Raw genomic sequence first — 17,182 nt, 5'->3', positions numbered from 1 at the left:
CAATTTTATTTATTCTTTCAAAAAACCGGCTCTTTGTTTCATTTATTTTTGGTATCATTTTCTTAGTTTCAATTGCATTGATTTCTGCTTGGAACTTTATAATTTCATCTCTTGTTGGAGCTTTGGGTTTTGCTTGCTCTGGTTTTTCTAGGAGTCTAAGTTTCATCATTAAGTTGTTTATTTGAGCCCGCTCTATTTTCCTAGTGTGGGCATTCAATGTTATGAATTTTCCCAGTAGAACTGCTTTCATTGTGTCCCATAAATTCCTGTATGTTGTACCTCTTTTCTGTGAGCCAATATGTGGTCTATATTGGAGAATGATCCATGTGCAGCCAAAAAGAATGTATATTCTGATATTTGGGGGGTGGAATACTGTATAAACATCTATTAAGTCCATGTGTTCCAAAGCTTGGTTCAGTTCTATTGTTTCATTGTTGATTTTCTGCAAAGATGATCCATCAATTTGTGATAGTGGGGTATTTAAATCCCCCAGCCAATATGTGGTCTATATTGGAGAATGATCCATGTGCAGCCAAAAAGAATGTATATTCTGATATTTGGGGGGTGGAATACTGTATAAACATCTATTAAGTCCATGTGTTCCAAAGCTTGGTTCAGTTCTATTGTTTCATTGTTGATTTTCTGCAAAGATGATCCATCAATTTGTGATAGTGGGGTATTTAAATCCCCCACTACAATTGTATTAGTGCTTATTTGCTTTTTCTTGTTACTTAATATTTGTTTTATATAGTTGGGTGCATTTATATTTGGTGCATATATGTTTATGATTGTCAACTCTTCCTCTTGAATTGTTCCCTTTACAAGGATGTAATGTTCTTCTTTGTCTCTCTTAATCAGTTTTGGTTTGAAATTTACTTTATCTGAGAAGATTGCTATCCCTGCTCTTTTCTGGGCTCCTGACACATGGAGAATTGTTTTCCATCCTTTCACTTTCAGTCTATGGACTTCCTTTTGCACTAGGTGTGTTTCTTGCATACAACATATTGTTGGATTTTGCTTCTTAATCCATTCAGCCAATCTGTTTCTCTTGATTGGTGAATTGAGGCCATTAACATATATGGCTATAACTGATATATTCTGACTTATTCTTGTCATGTTATTGTCCTTTTGTTGACTCTTTTTACTTTTCCCCCCTCTTCTTTTAGTTTCTTGCCTTGCTTATTTGATTTGGTCTGTTGAGCTTCATGTTATTGTGAACTTCATTGTCCTTTTCTAGGATATTGTTTAGAATTCCTTGCAGTGCTGGTTTGGTGTTCATGAAATTTCTCAGGTGATCTTTGTCGTGGAAGTATCTTATGTCCCCATCTATTTTGAAAGAGAATTTTGCAGGATGCACCAGTCTAGGTTGGAGGATCTTTTCTTTTAGGACTTGGAATACTTCACTCCAGGCTCTCCTTTACCTAAAAGTTTGTTTTGAAAAGTCTTCTGTGATTCTAATAGGCTTTCCTTTGCATGTGATTTGTTTCTTTTCTCTTATTGCTTGTAGTATTTTGTTTTTCTGTTGGATTTCTGGGATCTTGATTATTATATGTCTAGATGTAGATTTTTTTTGATCGTGGCTAGTTGGAGTTCTATATGCCTCACTTATCTGTATGTCTAATTCTTTCCTTCTGTTTGGGAAGTTTTCTGTCATTAATTTTGTGAAGAGCTTTTTTAGGTCATTTGCGTTTTCTCCTGCTTTTTCATGAATTCCTATCAGTCTTATGTTATTTTTCTTTGCATCATCTAGAAGTTGTTGCATTTATTTGTCATGATCCCTTTCTGTTTTTGGGAGACCTCTTTTTTCATGGTCACTGATTGCGATCCTATCTTCTATATCTAAAATTCTATCTTCACAATCTTTTATTCCATTGCATACACTTTCAATAGAGTTTTTAATCTCCTGGATAACTGTTTGAATATGTTTTATGGATTCCATTTCTTTCCTCTGTTGGACATTCATTGTTTCCATTTCTTTCTTATGCTGAGTCTTCATGGCTTCTATCATGGTCTTGAGCTCATCTATTTTTTTGTCAGTTTCTATTCTAGAGTCTCGAATCATGACTTCCATTTTGCTCATCATCTCTCTGGTTAACTGGGAAATTATTTCTGATTTGAATTTTTCTAGAGCCTAATTGATCTGTTTTGTTACCTTCTGTGCTATGGGTCTAGGATGTCCTGTTGGTTCACTATCAGACTTTTCATCGTCATTTGTCCTACTGTTTGCCATTGGTGAACTGGAAATCTGTCTCTGTGTTTTGCCTAAGTGTTTTCTCATTTTTATTTTTTTGTTGGGTTGTCCTTTAATTTCTGGGTGTTACTTAAATCTTCCTGATATAGTTGCGTTTTAACTTTTGAGTTTCTAATGACTCATAGACATCCTCATTTTCATAATATCAGAGAAAACAACTCTTTAAATCAATCACAACCCTTTATCCCAATTGATACATTTAACAGCCCAATAGGGCCAGGCACAGCTTGCAAACTGATCACTTGTGGTAGTCATTAACGTATCACCTTTAACCCATGTGAATTAAATTAATATCAAGAAGCAGCCCATAATATGTTTGCAGTGAATATACCTTCTTTACAGTTTAGGATGGAGGGTTAGACTGAGTTAGGACGAGAGGAGTAGATAAGTGAATGAACTGGAGCCTGTTTGAAGTGAATCCAGAGGATGTAGAATTACCTTACTTTCTTTGCAAAGCTATTACCTTCAGGGGGGATAGAGAGAGTGCAGGAATAAGGACAAGAATATATCCCCTTAACAATAACAGGCACTTGCCTTCCCTTGAAGGTACAGAGCCATGAGTGAGGTAAAATGACTGGAGAAAAGAACATAAAGAGAACCCCCCCAAAAAAGAAAAAATAATAAAAGAAGAAGTCTGAGTTAGGGCAGGAGCAGGAATAAAAAGGGATATGAGGGATAATATGTTGGAGCAAGAGACTGAGTTGGAGATAGAGGACAGAAAAAAGGAAGACATTTTAGGGTGGAATGATTAAAAGAAAAAAGAGAAGAAAAAGAAAAGAATTTGAAGGGCCTCTTTCAGACTATATCTCTGTTCTCATATTATACCACATGTACAGCCATATGAAGAACCGAATCCCCTGGTCTCAGGTAGCCAATGGCAGTTCCCCACGACTGAGACTGAACTCAGTCCACAAGGCCTAACTTCAGTTTCCCAACCCTCAGGGTTGAACTCCACTCAGTTTTATTACAGATTTCCCCTGCCCTTTCTTTAAAGATATTCAAAATTGGGAGCTCAGAAAACTACCCTTCATGAGAACCTATTCATCTGCAGAGTTGGTCCAAGGACTGGCCCAATCAGGAGGTTTGAGAAAGGGATGGGGGGGAACAAGTCGTGGGGGTGTTTCAAGGGCTACCTTCCTTACTGAGTCTGGTGGCACGCAGTCTGGGAGGTCACTCACCCACCGGGAGATCCCAGGCAGGCAGGCAGGTGAAGAGACCCCCTCCGGGGTCCTTGGGTACTTACTGGGCCTGGTGGCGCACAGACCGGGAGGTCACGCACCCGCCAGGGGATCCCAGGCAGGCAGGCAAGTGAAGAGAGACCATCAGTGCTTTTATATAATTTTTAATGTGTATGGTAGAGAAAGAAGTACAAGTATTTTCAAAAGATTGTCCGTCTGGGCCTGGCATTTAGTTCCGTGGTGCCACCCCCTGCTATGCAAGAGGAAGGTCCTGAGATCGATCCCTGGTACCAAACAACAACACCAAAAATAACAACAACAATGAAACCAGATTATCCTCCTAATAACCTAATATATCCCTCAGTATAATTCAGCACAGATCTCTCAGCAATCACAGCAAGATAGATGAGAATTTTCCCACATTCTTCTCTGTACCTGAAATTATTTTACACAGTCTCAAATGGTAATACATCAAGGCTTAACTTCATTTTCATTTATGAAATGATAGTGTTGAAATGTACCTGAAATGTGAACACTACCTTATTTCTCAAATGATCTCAGAAGGATTTCTTCACTTTCTTTTCTTGAGTCATGTGAGAATAATGGGTTATTAGGGATTGGTGGAATTTATGTTTTATTTTCTCCACATACTCAACTACAATTGTTCTCCAGCATTGGAAAAAGTTGTTATAATCAGTGTAGGATGCTAACTCCTATAGGTTTTAATTTGCATTTTCCTGATGGATTGCAATATTGGGCATTTTTGTTTAACACTGACTATTTTAAGTAATGTTTATTTGATCACTTTTCTAATTGTTAAATTGTGTTACATGCTTTTTTAGCTACTTTTAGTTTCTTTATGATTTATTTAGTTTAGATATACATTTTAAATATGCATAATGATCACATTCATCTTATAGAATTTGTCTATATATTATATATTATGATTCTTATTTTTTTCTTATTCCTCTCCTTTCTCTTCTACCCCAATTCTACTTCTCCTTTACAAAAGAATTGTTTCTATTTTATTTTATGTTTATTTGTTTATCTATCTATCTATTTATTTATTTATTTTTTGTTCCAAGGATAGAACGCAGGTCCTTGTGCTTGTGAAGCAAGTGACAGAAGCACTGAGCTAAATCCCTGGCCCTTTGTTTCTATTTTATATTTCTTTTCTCATTTTTTATTCATTCTTCCTCCCTTCCCCCCAGTCCCCATTCCAATATGAACCGATTTTCTTCCTATTTCACAATACCCTATACATTTGGTTCCTTAAATGTAAAGATTTTCACACAAGATATGCAATATAATATTTACAAATGTGTGCCTGATTTATTGTCTCAACAGTGTGATCTCTAGATGCATCCATTTGCCTATAAATGTCTTAAATGCATCAATCTTTAAGGCCAAGTAGTACTCCATTGTATAAAAATATATCTTATTTATCCATTCATTCATTGACTGGTATTTTGGCTGTTTCTAAGATATAGCTATTACAAATTGTACTGCTATGAACAGATATGTGCATATATCACTGTGATATGATGCTTTTAATTGTTTCAGGAATATAGCCAATCAGGGAAATAACTTGGTCAAATGCAGCTTCTAGTCATAGTATTTTAATGAACCTCCATACTGATTTCCATGGTAGTTGAACCATTTTACACGCCTATGAGAAGTGAATGATTCCTTTTCTCTCATAACCCCTCCACATTTGTTACTGATTGATTTATATGTCAGTTTTTGCATTGGGTCTTTAAATTTGTGGGTATGATTTTTTCAATTATTTTTTTATTCAAGATAATCTTAAATGAAATAAATGCTGTGTAAATACTGAATAATGTCTCTGGGTAAATAAGATCCAAATCATATAACTTATAATGTGAAATAGCAAGAAAAGGGTTAAACATGTAGGGGAAGTGGGAAGGTTAGGGGAAAAGAAATAAGGGAAAAGAAAAATATGATAAAAGAAAAAAATGAACAAAGTTCCATACTGATTTCCATGGTAGTTGAACCATTTTACACGCCTATGAGAAGTGAATGATTCCTTTTCTCTCATAACCCCTCCACATTTGTTACTGATTGATTTATATGTCAGTTTTTGCATTGGGTCTTTAAATTTGTGGGTATGATTTTTTCAATTATTTTTTTATTCAAGATAATCTTAAATGAAATAAATGCTGTGTAAATACTGAATAATGTCTCTGGGTAAATAAGATCCAAATCATATAACTTATAATGTGAAATAGCAAGAAAAGGGTTAAACATGTAGGGGAAGTGGGAAGGTTAGGGGAAAAGAAATAAGGGAAAAGAAAAATATGAGAAAAGAAAAAAATGGAAACAAAGTCTTTGTAAATAGGGGAGGGGAGTTGAAGAGAGTGCAAGGATTTGGGGGAAAAATAAGAACCAAGATCTGTCATGCAAAGGTAGAAGATCCCAACAGTAAATATAACTGTACTGTATACTTAAAAAGTACCAACAAGCTCAATGAAAAAAATAGTAGTTTTATGTCTGAAGAACAGTGGTAATTTTTCCCACTCTGTGGGTTGTCTCTTCACTCTGTTATTTATTCCCTCATGATAAACATTCTACAGACAATCAGAATAGATGGTCTTATTTTCATCTGATAGAAGTCATCTATGACAAACCAACAGCCAACATCATACTAAATATTCAAAAACTTAAAGCTTTCAATCTATAAATCAGGAAAAAAAACAAGAATGTCCACTATCACCACTTCTATTTGATGTAGTTCTGGAAAAATTAGCCAGAGCATTTAAACAAGAGAAAAAATAAAAGGAATAAAGATTGGAAGGGAATAAGTTAAATTATCATTGTTTGCAAATGACACGATGCTCTACATAGAAGACCCCGATCCTCCACCAAAAGACCTCTAAATTTAATAACCAAATTTTGTCATGTAACTAGATCCAAAGTCATCACTCAATAATCAATAGCATTCCTGTACACAAAGAACAAATATACTGAGAGATAAATTTGAGAAACCACACCTTTCACAATAGCATATGAAATGAAATACCAATCTAACAAAGGAATTTAAAGATCTTTACACTGAAACCTAAGCTACTCTGAAAAAGGAGATGAATGGGATATTAGAAAATGGACAGATATTGCTCACTCTTGGGTGGAAAGAACCAACCTAGTGACAATAGCCATACTCCCAGAATTGTTTACAAACTTAATGCAATCCCAAATAAAATATCACTAACACACCTCATGTAAGCAGAGAAAATATTCCTAAAATTCACTTGGAACAAGAAAAGACCTAGAATAGCAAAAGCAGTTCTGGGCGACTAAGTATGGCAGAGGAGATCACAATTCTCAAATCTCTTATGGGCATTTATTTTTATTTTTCTTCTTACCATAACACTACAAATCTCTTAGAGACTGGGATGGCATGGACCAACCTGACTAATTATCAGCTGTGTGCATTGAGCCTCCAAAGTCATAAAGAAGTCAATAATCACTGTTTACCTTCACCTCTTCACTTTAATGACTCCAGTCCAGTGACCTCTATACCAGGTTCCAGTCCCCCAGTTTTCTGCATCAGGAAGCTCATATCTGACTGTATTAATTTCATTTCTGAAGATAGAAACAGGATTCATTGGGCAGCAGACATAGGAACATCTTTGGGTGTTGTCTCCTTGACTGTGACCCAGCAGAGAAACAGCATCATTCAGTAAGTGCTGATTGACCTGATTGACATGGAAGGATCCTCGCAAGTATTGTTCCCTCAAAATGAGGATAAACATGACAGTTTGGGTGGCCAGTAGGAAGGTACAAATATAAAAAAAAAATCAGCTATAAGGAATGAAAATTTTGTGATTTACATTTTAATGGGGGAAATAGAATTATTTCAAATTTGTTTTCTATGCATCCTGTTTCCCCTTTCCGAGGATGTCTTACTCATGGAAGGAGAAAAATGTGTCTTTTTCAGTGACCCCTAATCACTCTAACCTGACTAGGAAGGTGATTATGAGAATGTAGGAGAGGAGGATAGTAACCATAACATCATGAACTTGTTTTCAGGGCTTCTCATAACTTAGGAACTGAGGTATTATTTGTTTGTAGCTTCTATTATTTCATGTGGTTTGTTTTCTAGAAGGTATAATTGTCCACATTATTGTTGCCTGTATAAAATGGTAGAGACATTCATCTTAATTGATGTTACAGTAGGCTGATAGGAAGATATATGAGTCAAGTGAAATGGGCTGTGTGGTTAGAGACAAAGGACATAATAGAGAAACAATTCTGGCAGCTTATCCTCTTCACACAAGAAGATATTTATCTCCTCTGTCACTTCAGAAATAGACTCCTCACTAATTTTCTCTTGCTTTGGGATGTTCATGTTTGCTCACAGAGCAGAGCAGTGAATGTCCCCAGCTGCTTCCAACATAGACAGAAACAGATGACAGGCCAAGATCTCTGAGTGCCCCCCCTTGACCATTCAACACAGATTTCTCTTCTTCCACCACTGCAGGATATCTTTGCAGCTCCTCACACCCTTCCCACACATGCAATTATTTCACAAGTCTCAAATGGTGAATTATCATGTCTTGGTTTCATTCCAAAATGTATCTCAGATACACCTGAGTTTATGAAATGTTTCCCTACATTTATGTCTTTCTGTGGGTTTGGAAACATAGAAAAATTTTAGTGCATTGGGCAGGATATTTTCATTTATTTTTAACCATTTTGGCTCCTTATTTTTGCTGGGATTCAGGGCAGGCATGTGATATCTCTAAGACAGCATTGTCATTAGTGTTGATTTATAGTTGAAGGAGTACATTGAAGATTATGCAGATAAGGAGTGTTCTACTTGGGGTTGATGTGTATAAAATTGTAGCAAAAGAAATCATAGCCATCATTGTTATTAGTGATAAAAATAGTCGTTATACCAGTTATGTCCTTTGACATGATGTTATTCTTCTATTCTTGTTGCAAGACATTTTATTTTGTGCTTTTGTAAATATATACATATGTTTAGAGAGGAATAATGTACTTTCTTTTATATCTAATTCCTCAGAGTATGCATATTGTTTGGCATGGAAGATGCATCTAAAGTTAAAACCTCTGTTAAACAATTAAAGGACTTTTTCAAAGTTAGGATAACTGTCCTTATTCAGCTAGATGTGAAGATGCTTGGTGTATTCTTGTCTGAAAGTTTGTTCTTTTCACAAATGTCCTTACATGGAGAACATGATAAAAATAGCTTGTTTGTGTCCATGTCATTGGCATGTGGCCCCTACAATTGATTTAATTGCATCTATGTCAATACTCAAAGGACACAGAAGAGATATTTTTGGTTTAAAAAGGCACAAAGAATAGCAAGTAGGTGAATGTATGACTCAGGCTGAGATATAGTACAGAACTTTACATCATTCGAGGAACCATTGCCATTTGAATACAGATTACAATATTTATCACTATAGCTCCTACTTGCTTAAGATTTAGTTATTTATTTTGAAAACAAATTCTCACAATGAGGAAATAATTCCCACATTTCCTTAAGTTGCCACACATGAGGAAAGGAATGTTATTCCTGCTGTTTTCAAACAGTGTGAGCACAGGGGAGAGGAGAGTTTCATACGCACTCTGCCTATTTTCACATCAGTGACACTAGACTAAATATTCATTTCCTCAGGATTTTCCCTTGTTACAAGATGCAGCACTGGAACAAACTGAAAATATTATTAACCATATGAGGATAAAATTTCTTTGTGTGGTAGCATACAGAGCTCATCACTGGACAGAGTGCATGGATATTTTGGAAATATTTCTGAAGAATAAAGGGATGCAACTGACTGATTTTTATTTGAAATTTTACCAGCATGAATTTTTGGAAATCAGAAATATATCCTCCATCAATATCTTATATGCAGCCTTTTACTTCACTGACAGGAAGAGAGCCACAAAAATTTGGAAAAGATTGTCATAAAAATAAACTTACAGGTTAAATGAGGTCTCTCTCTCTCTCTCTCTCTCTCTCTCAGATAATGCTGTGTATTAGTTAAAGGAGACTGAAAATCACTTGTGATTGTAACCTAATCTATTTTGGGGACAAAGGTGTTTTTTTTTCTCTTACATTAATTTTAGATACTTTGAGGGTAAGTTTTAAGAAAACTGCTTGTGGATTCACAAATCAACATTGGTCTGGGAATACCAACAGAAAAATCCACCCATTAAATTCTTGCCAACAGACTCCTTTGAATACAAGAAAGCAGGATTATCCAACTATGATGAAATACTCAGCTTTCTTAGTTATTTGTTCATATCTGTAAATAATATTATTAAATATTTACATATTAATATCTATAAATATCATATTAATTTGGCCTTTTGTAAATGCCAGCAAGTGTTCTAAGAGAGTGGTTTTCTACACTTGCTCAAAAAAATAAGACAAAATCTAGAAATGTAAATATTTTTATTAAATTTACTGATTGAAATCCAGAGTATCTGGACATTTCTAAATATTCTCACCTATGCATAATACTAAAACAGAATCAGCAGTTATGCAAATTAATGATTTTTAAAAGATTTTCCTACAGCAGACATATAAGGTAGGTAATTCTGTTGCTCGTTTTACAGATAAAATGGGATTACATTTTTCACAATTGTGTTTACAAAATGGTGTAACTTTTTCTATTGCAGCTGAGTTTTAAGGTGCTTTTATATTATTTCATGCTGTAACTTTTAAGGTGTTATTTCCAATTAAATCACAGTGTGACCTGACCAAAACATGTGCCCCATGCTCCTTTGCATAGCTGCAATAAGATAGAAATTTTATGTATCAAGAAAGATTGATGAGAAAGTCTGTAGGTTAGAACTAGGAAAGGCTAGACACAGCGAGGACCTGGGGACTTTGTTTCCTGTGTCTTCAGCTGCATTCAATAGGGTGTAAGATCAAAGTAAAGAACTTTTCCAAGTTGCTGTAGATTATAGGATCAATAGAGCAATATTTGCATAGCAGATATGTTAGTGATATTGTATTATATAGTAAACTGGTATAAAATTTGAAATGTCAATGATGCTTCTTATTATTTGTTAATTTTTGACAGGTGCTGTATGCACTTACCTACATTTGTGGTCAGTATGTCCTAAGTTTATGTGCATGTGTTTATACCTACTATATATGAATCTGAATTCACCAACGACAAGGTGAACTCTAATTTACCCAATTACTTTGATAAACTCCAGTTCATCAAATAGTTTATGTGAAAACAAAGGCTGAGTGAGCTCTTCCATCCTAGAAAAATGAAAATTAGACAATCCAAAATGATGAAAATTTATCAGAGGCAAACGTCTGAACACAATGTGTTTTGGCTATGAAAAATTTAAAAAATTAATTTTCAGATAATGCAGTCCTAGGTTTTATCATCTTTGTAGGCAATATAAGACAAAAGACTTTGTACTGCAAAGAATAAAATAGTAAAAGTTGAATGATTTAAACTTTTTCCAAAATAGAATCAAATTTGTTAGTATGAGGATGTGTTAACTATTATCTACAGATTTTATTTATTTGTAAAACAGAATGTTGGTGGTATTTTACTGGGATCAAGTCTTCTGAACTCTAAGTCCTTGATCTGCTTACACTGTGCAAGAGTGTGTGTAACATAGGAGTGTACAGAAGAGGTGTAAAACAGACCACTCCACACTGATTCCTTGATTCTGGAGTTTATCGCGGGAGAGCAATGCTGATGAAGGTTTTGGAACTCATGCTTAACTACTTGTTTGTGAATACTTGAATAACTAAAATATACTCCATTTTGTGTGCTATTATTGGTTTCATTTTTCCAATGAATATTTTTTGAAAATGTGGCCAACACTATGGGAGCACAAAAATCTAACAAGAGTCTCAGAATTCCATCTCCTGGGCTTCTCAGAGGATCGACACCTGCAGCCCATCCTCTTTGGACTCTTCCTGTCCATTTACCTGGTCACAGTGCTCGGGAACCTTCTCATCATCCTGGCCATCAGTTCTGACTCCCATCTCCACACACCCATGTACTTCTTCCTCTCTAACCTGTCCTTTGCTGACATCTGTTTAACCTCTTCCACTGTCCCAAAGCTGATTGTGGACATCCTAACTCACAGAAGGGTCATCTCCTATGCTGGCTGCCTGACACAGATGTCTTTTTTCATCTTATTTGCATGTATGGATGACATGCTTCTGACTGTGATGGCCTATGACCGGTTTGTGGCCATCTGCCACCCACTGCATTACACAACCATTATGAACCCTCGCCTCTGTGTCTTGTTAGTTTTGCTCTCTGTCTTTGTTGGCCTTCTGGAGTCCCTGCTGCACAATTTAATTGCTTTACAAATTACCTGTTTCAAAGATGTGGGAATTGCTAGTTTCTTTTGTGACCCTTCTCAACTCCTTGACCTTTCATGTTCTGATACTTTAATCATAACTGTACTCCTCTATATTTTTGGTATCATATTTGGCTTCATTCCCATGTCAGGGACTGTTTTTTCTTACTATAAGATTATTTCCTCTCTTCTGAAAATCCCCTCATTGGGAGGGAGGTGCAAAGCCTTTTCTACCTGTGGTTCTCACTTGTCAGTTGTTTGCTTATTTTATGGAACAGGCCTTGGAACGTATCTTGGTTCAGCCTTGTCATACTCTCCCAGCAAGGGCGAGGTGGCCTCACTGATGTACACTGTGGTCACCCCAATGCTGAATCCCTTCATCTACAGCCTGAGGAACAGGGATATTCTTAACACCCTGAAGGGGCTCCACAGTTGGAGAGCCTAATCCCAGGACATATAGCATCTATTTGGAATGTAATTTAGAAAATATGATAAAGCAGAAGACTCAAAACTCACCTGCAAATACTCACTCCTTCACTTTATTTCAGAAATTCAATGTGTGCAATTTATCATGTTTCAGAACAGAATTGTGACTAGTTGGGAAATGTTGGGAATAAGGTTCTTCATAATTGTAAACTTCATCTGGGATGGTACAATTTTTGGAGATTGATTATAATGATGGTTACACAAAACCAAAATTATAGTTAATGTTACCCATTGGTGCACCTAAAAATGTTTGAAATGGTATATTTTATTACATATATCTTAACACAATAAGCATAAATAAAGCTAGAGAATACTGATATTCACAACTTTTGGTAACTTTATATCCTGTAGTTGCAATATTCTTAATATTGCAATTATTAAATTATGACTTTCCTTGTCTTCCATCTATGCTTATTTTTTCTATCCTATTTTACTTTACCCTTCCAAGTCTTTGACCTCTCCTTCCTAAGAGATGTGGAGGGGATGAAGTTTCATCTTCTTATGGCTGCTTCATGCTGAGTAGGTTGGGGGTGCACGGCTCTTGCTTTTCTTCATTTCATATGCTTTCTCTTCTTGTAGCTATAAGGTCTCACCTTATTACCATCTTATAGAAAAATAAAGAGCCCATCATTTCAATGTAACACACAGAATGATGTTAGGCAATGAAGAGTGAAGCCATATTTTCACTAGGCTGTGCGATTACAGACACAGGGCATGATATCAAGGGAAGCCTGGCAGTTTTTATAATTAACTCAAATATCCATTTCACTTCCCTGTCACTGTTGAAAAGAAGCCTCGCTAACTGTGGTATTTGGGGGTGGGGACTGTGGCTCCTGATTGATCACAGAGCACAGGTGTGTCCACTATAGAAAGGACTTACATAGGTCACAGGCATATTTTACAGGAAGTGTATACACTTAAAAATTCAGTATGAATTTCTCTCTTCATACTGCTGTTGGATATTGTTTCAACTTTTCCCATCCTTCTCCATCTTTGCATTTACTTCATAAAATCTCCAATGGGGTCATATCAGGTCTTGATGTCAATTCCATTTTGGAGATGAGTTAGTTAAAATATATATATTTTATATGCAACTGTAGTTAAATCTCTGAACCTCTGTTTACATCATTCTGTGAACTGGGCAACAATTAAAAATGTTAGTGTGTTGGACAGTAACTTTCAGTTTAATTTTTAACTCTTTTATTTTTGAGATGTCAGGCAGGTATTTAATATCTCTGTGAGAGAGCATAATTAATGATGACTTGTGCTTACAACAAATACATTGAATATTATAGAGATAAGGGGTGCTCTATATGGAGTTAATGTGTATAAAATCAGAGGGAAAGGAAATTAAATCATCATTACTATTAATCATAACAATAATCTTCATAACATTATTTCTTGTGTCCTGGAGTTACTCTTTTGTTATTTTTGTAGCAGGACATTTTGATTTTGTCTTTAGGTAATTGTACATGTGTGTTTGGAGAGAAATGTTGAGATGTACTTCACATCTGATTTGGTATACTTTGGCAAAGAGAAGACATCAAAAATAAAAAAAAAACTTTGTTAAACTTTGAAAGGACCCTTCTTCTGACACAATAAATGTCCTTAATTGGCATGTCACGAAGATGCTTGGTGTGTTCCTGCTTACATTTTCATTCCTTTCACAAATGACACATAAATGTAGAGAGAAGAGAAAGTAGTTTCTTTGTGTCTGTGTCATGGACATGTCGGCTGTATAATCCATTTTATTACATATATGCCAATTACTGAAAAACACAGCAGAAGTTTTCATGTGTTAAAACACAAAGGCGCCAGGAGAAGGCACGTGCATGTGCATGCACTCAGCTAAATTACATGTAGGACTTCACATCATTCCAGGCTTTAGTGTATTTAAAAACAGTTTACTGTATTGATTGGTAAACTTTCCATGTGCACAGTGGTAGAGAGACAGCCCGTTACCCACCTTGTCTCCTCTTCTCCTTCTTATATCATCTGCCTTCAATAGTACACAGGATTCTCTCCAGTGGCATTTCTCCTCCATGATCTGTGCCTATGAGGCCCCCTTATGTTTTCAGAGAGGCTGAGATCAGATCATTCTAGTGGAGGGACACATGGTGAATTTATACTTTCTAGCATCTCAGGGTTTGAATTGTCAGAGTTCCTAATTAAGTCACAGAAACAATCTACTGTGTTGAATGGCCCTCAAAACTTTGGAGGTTTTATGGATCACATAGTACACACTCTGTTATGAAGAATAGAGGCATTTTATTATTTTTCTTGTTTTTCAATTTTAGTCTTATTTTTTAGTTTTTTAAAAATTATTTTATTACTAAAGGTTTGTAATATACAATGATTGCATTCATCATGAAGAGTTGGTACACATACACACACATTTTTTATATCTCCTTCCTTCCCTTACTCTTCCTCCATCTCTTTAAATAAATTGAAGAGTAAAATGAAAGTAATATGCCCCATAATTGTGGTTTACATCTGGATGTCCCCCTAAGCTTCATGAGCTCAAAGGTAGGGCTTTTGAAATGTGATTGGATTATGGAGGCAACGTGGCTAACTTGCTCTTAGGCTCTGCTTGGAAGAGGTGGGGGTCACTGTGGGCAGGACCTTGAAAGGGTAAATCTTCCAATTTTGTCCCTTGAACTCTTCCTGCTTTTCTCTTCTCAGATCCTTCCACCATGTTGGTTCTGCCTTGGAGCCAGATGAGTGGACTGAAACATCTACAAACTGTGAGCCATAATAAACCTTACTTGCTTAAGCTGTGGATTCCAGGCATTAATGGAACATTGCTAAGACAATAGGAACCTTGGAGATAGATCATTTTCAAGTGGGAAGGGGAACAAGTTTTATTATTTTTAAACTGTCAGATAAAATTCACTGTTTAATGCATATAACATAATGCTATAATTTTTGTGGAACAAACACTTCACATCCATTCAGAACAGTTTAAGGATGCATAACGCAATAATTACCTGCAGCCTTGGTGCTGAACCACTCATTGCTTCACTTTTTTTTTTTTTTAATCTCTGCCTGTAACTTTGTATTCCTTGCTGATCATTTCCACAGGTCTTTGTCAGCCTCTGGCAATCACCAGTCTTCTCTCAATTTTATGAAATCAACTTTATAAAATCCACACATGAAAGTTATAATACAGTATTATGCACATGGCTGATTTCCATTACTACATGTTCTTCTAGTTCATCCATAGCCCTTCACTCTGGTGCCCTGTTGGAGAGTAAGGGGACTATAAACAACAATACTCCACTGTCAATTAGAGAAAGCTGGGAGAATGGAGTTGTAAAGTTTTTTCCGGAAGAAATTGTAAAAGTTTAAGAGACAGATGTGTATAATGTCTTTCAAACATTATACAACACATCTATATATATGAAAATGTTACATAGTACCTCTCATATGCACAGTTTTTGTATTCCCATGTCAGTTAAAATATATTTTAAATACAAGCAAGAAAATAAAGCATGAATATTAAAAATATATTTTAGAGCACAGGGGACTTACCTCAGTGGTTCCAGCACATGCCTTGCAAGCACAAGGGCCCAAGTTTGATCCCTGGTACCCCTTCAAAAAAAGAAAAGAAAAGAAAATATGTTTTTGAAATGAAGCAAAAAACATTACAAGTATACAACATACATAAAAGATCTCAAAAAATACTATGTGTCCTTTTTTTTTAGTTTATTGGCACATTTTAGGTATATAGTACAGTTACAATCAATATTGGGATCTTGTACCTTTACATGATAGGTGGTCTTGGTTCTCATTTTTACCCCTTGTCCCTGCTCTCCATTCACCCCTCCCCCTCCCCCATTACAAACACTTTATTTCCATATTTTCATTTTCTCATATTTTTCCCTTATTACCTATCCCCTACCCTTCCCAATTTCCCTACAGCTTTAGACCTTTACTTCCCATTTCACAATGTCAGTTATCTCATTAGGATTTTATGTACTAATACAGTTTATACACACCAGAAAAAATATTCAGTATTTACACATGTGTGACTCATGTATTTCACTTAGGAGTACATCCTCAATATGTAAATATGTATCCATTTTCCTACAAATGAGTCTAATTTCTCATTCTTTATGGCTGAGTAGTATTCCATTTTTTAATTGAGTTTATCAGTACATTTTAGGAGTACAGTAGAGTTACATTCACTATTGGGATCTTGTACCTTTACATGACAGCTCTTGGTTCTCATTTTTCCTCTTGTCCCTGCCCTCCCTTCGCCCCTCCTCCCCTCCCCAGTTGCAAACACTTTATTTCCAACTTTTCATTTTCTCACATTTTTTTGTTTTCCCTTATTACCTTTTCCCTACCTTTCCCACTTTCCCTACGCCTTTAGCCCATTTCTTCCCATTTCACAATGTCAGTTATCTCATTAGGATCTTATGTACTAGTACAGTTTATTCACACCAGAGAAACTATTCAGTATTTACACATATACACCTTATTCATTTCACTTAGGAGTATATCCTCAATATATGTCAATTTTCCTATAAATGGATCTAATTTATTCTTCTTTTTTTTTTTTTTTTGGTATTGGGGATTGAACTTGGGTCCTTGTGCTTGCAAGGCAGGCCACTGAACCACTGAGCTAAATCTCTGGCACTAATTTCTCATTCTTTATGGCTGAGTAGTATTCCATGTCATACAAAAACCACATCTTCTTTATCCAGTTTCCAACTGATGCACAAATGGGCTGTTTCCAAGTTTTAGCTATCACAAACTGTGCCGCTATAAACATAGGTATGTATATATGACTGTGATATGATTCTTTAATTCTTTTGGAAAGATACCTAGCAGAGGGATGGCTAGATCAAATGGAATCTCTAGTCCCAGATCTTTGAGGTATCTCCATATTGATTTCCACAGTGGTTGCACCAGTCTGCACTCCCACAAC

General features: G+C 35.8%; 1 protein-coding gene across 1 annotated transcript; it reads left to right on the top strand.

The window, feature by feature from the left end:
* Nucleotides 1-11,224: 11,224 nt before the first annotated feature.
* On the top strand, nucleotides 11,225-12,208 carry LOC104867612 (olfactory receptor 7E24-like; the record flags this gene model as incomplete). Its single annotated transcript, XM_010632020.3, has 1 exon — nucleotides 11,225-12,208. A coding segment is annotated over one exon (984 nt), but the record flags the coding sequence as incomplete, so codon positions are not given.
* Nucleotides 12,209-17,182: the final 4,974 nt, after the last annotated feature.

The sequence above is a fragment of the Fukomys damarensis genome, unplaced genomic scaffold, assembly GCF_012274545.1.
Source record: "Fukomys damarensis isolate Sample0158 unplaced genomic scaffold, DMR_v1.0_HiC HiC_scaffold_37, whole genome shotgun sequence".
In the NCBI taxonomy this organism is placed as follows: Eukaryota; Metazoa; Chordata; class Mammalia; order Rodentia; family Bathyergidae; genus Fukomys; species Fukomys damarensis.
The sequence above is the reverse complement of the archived record's forward strand: the minus strand, read 5'-3'. Positions and strand labels throughout refer to the sequence as shown.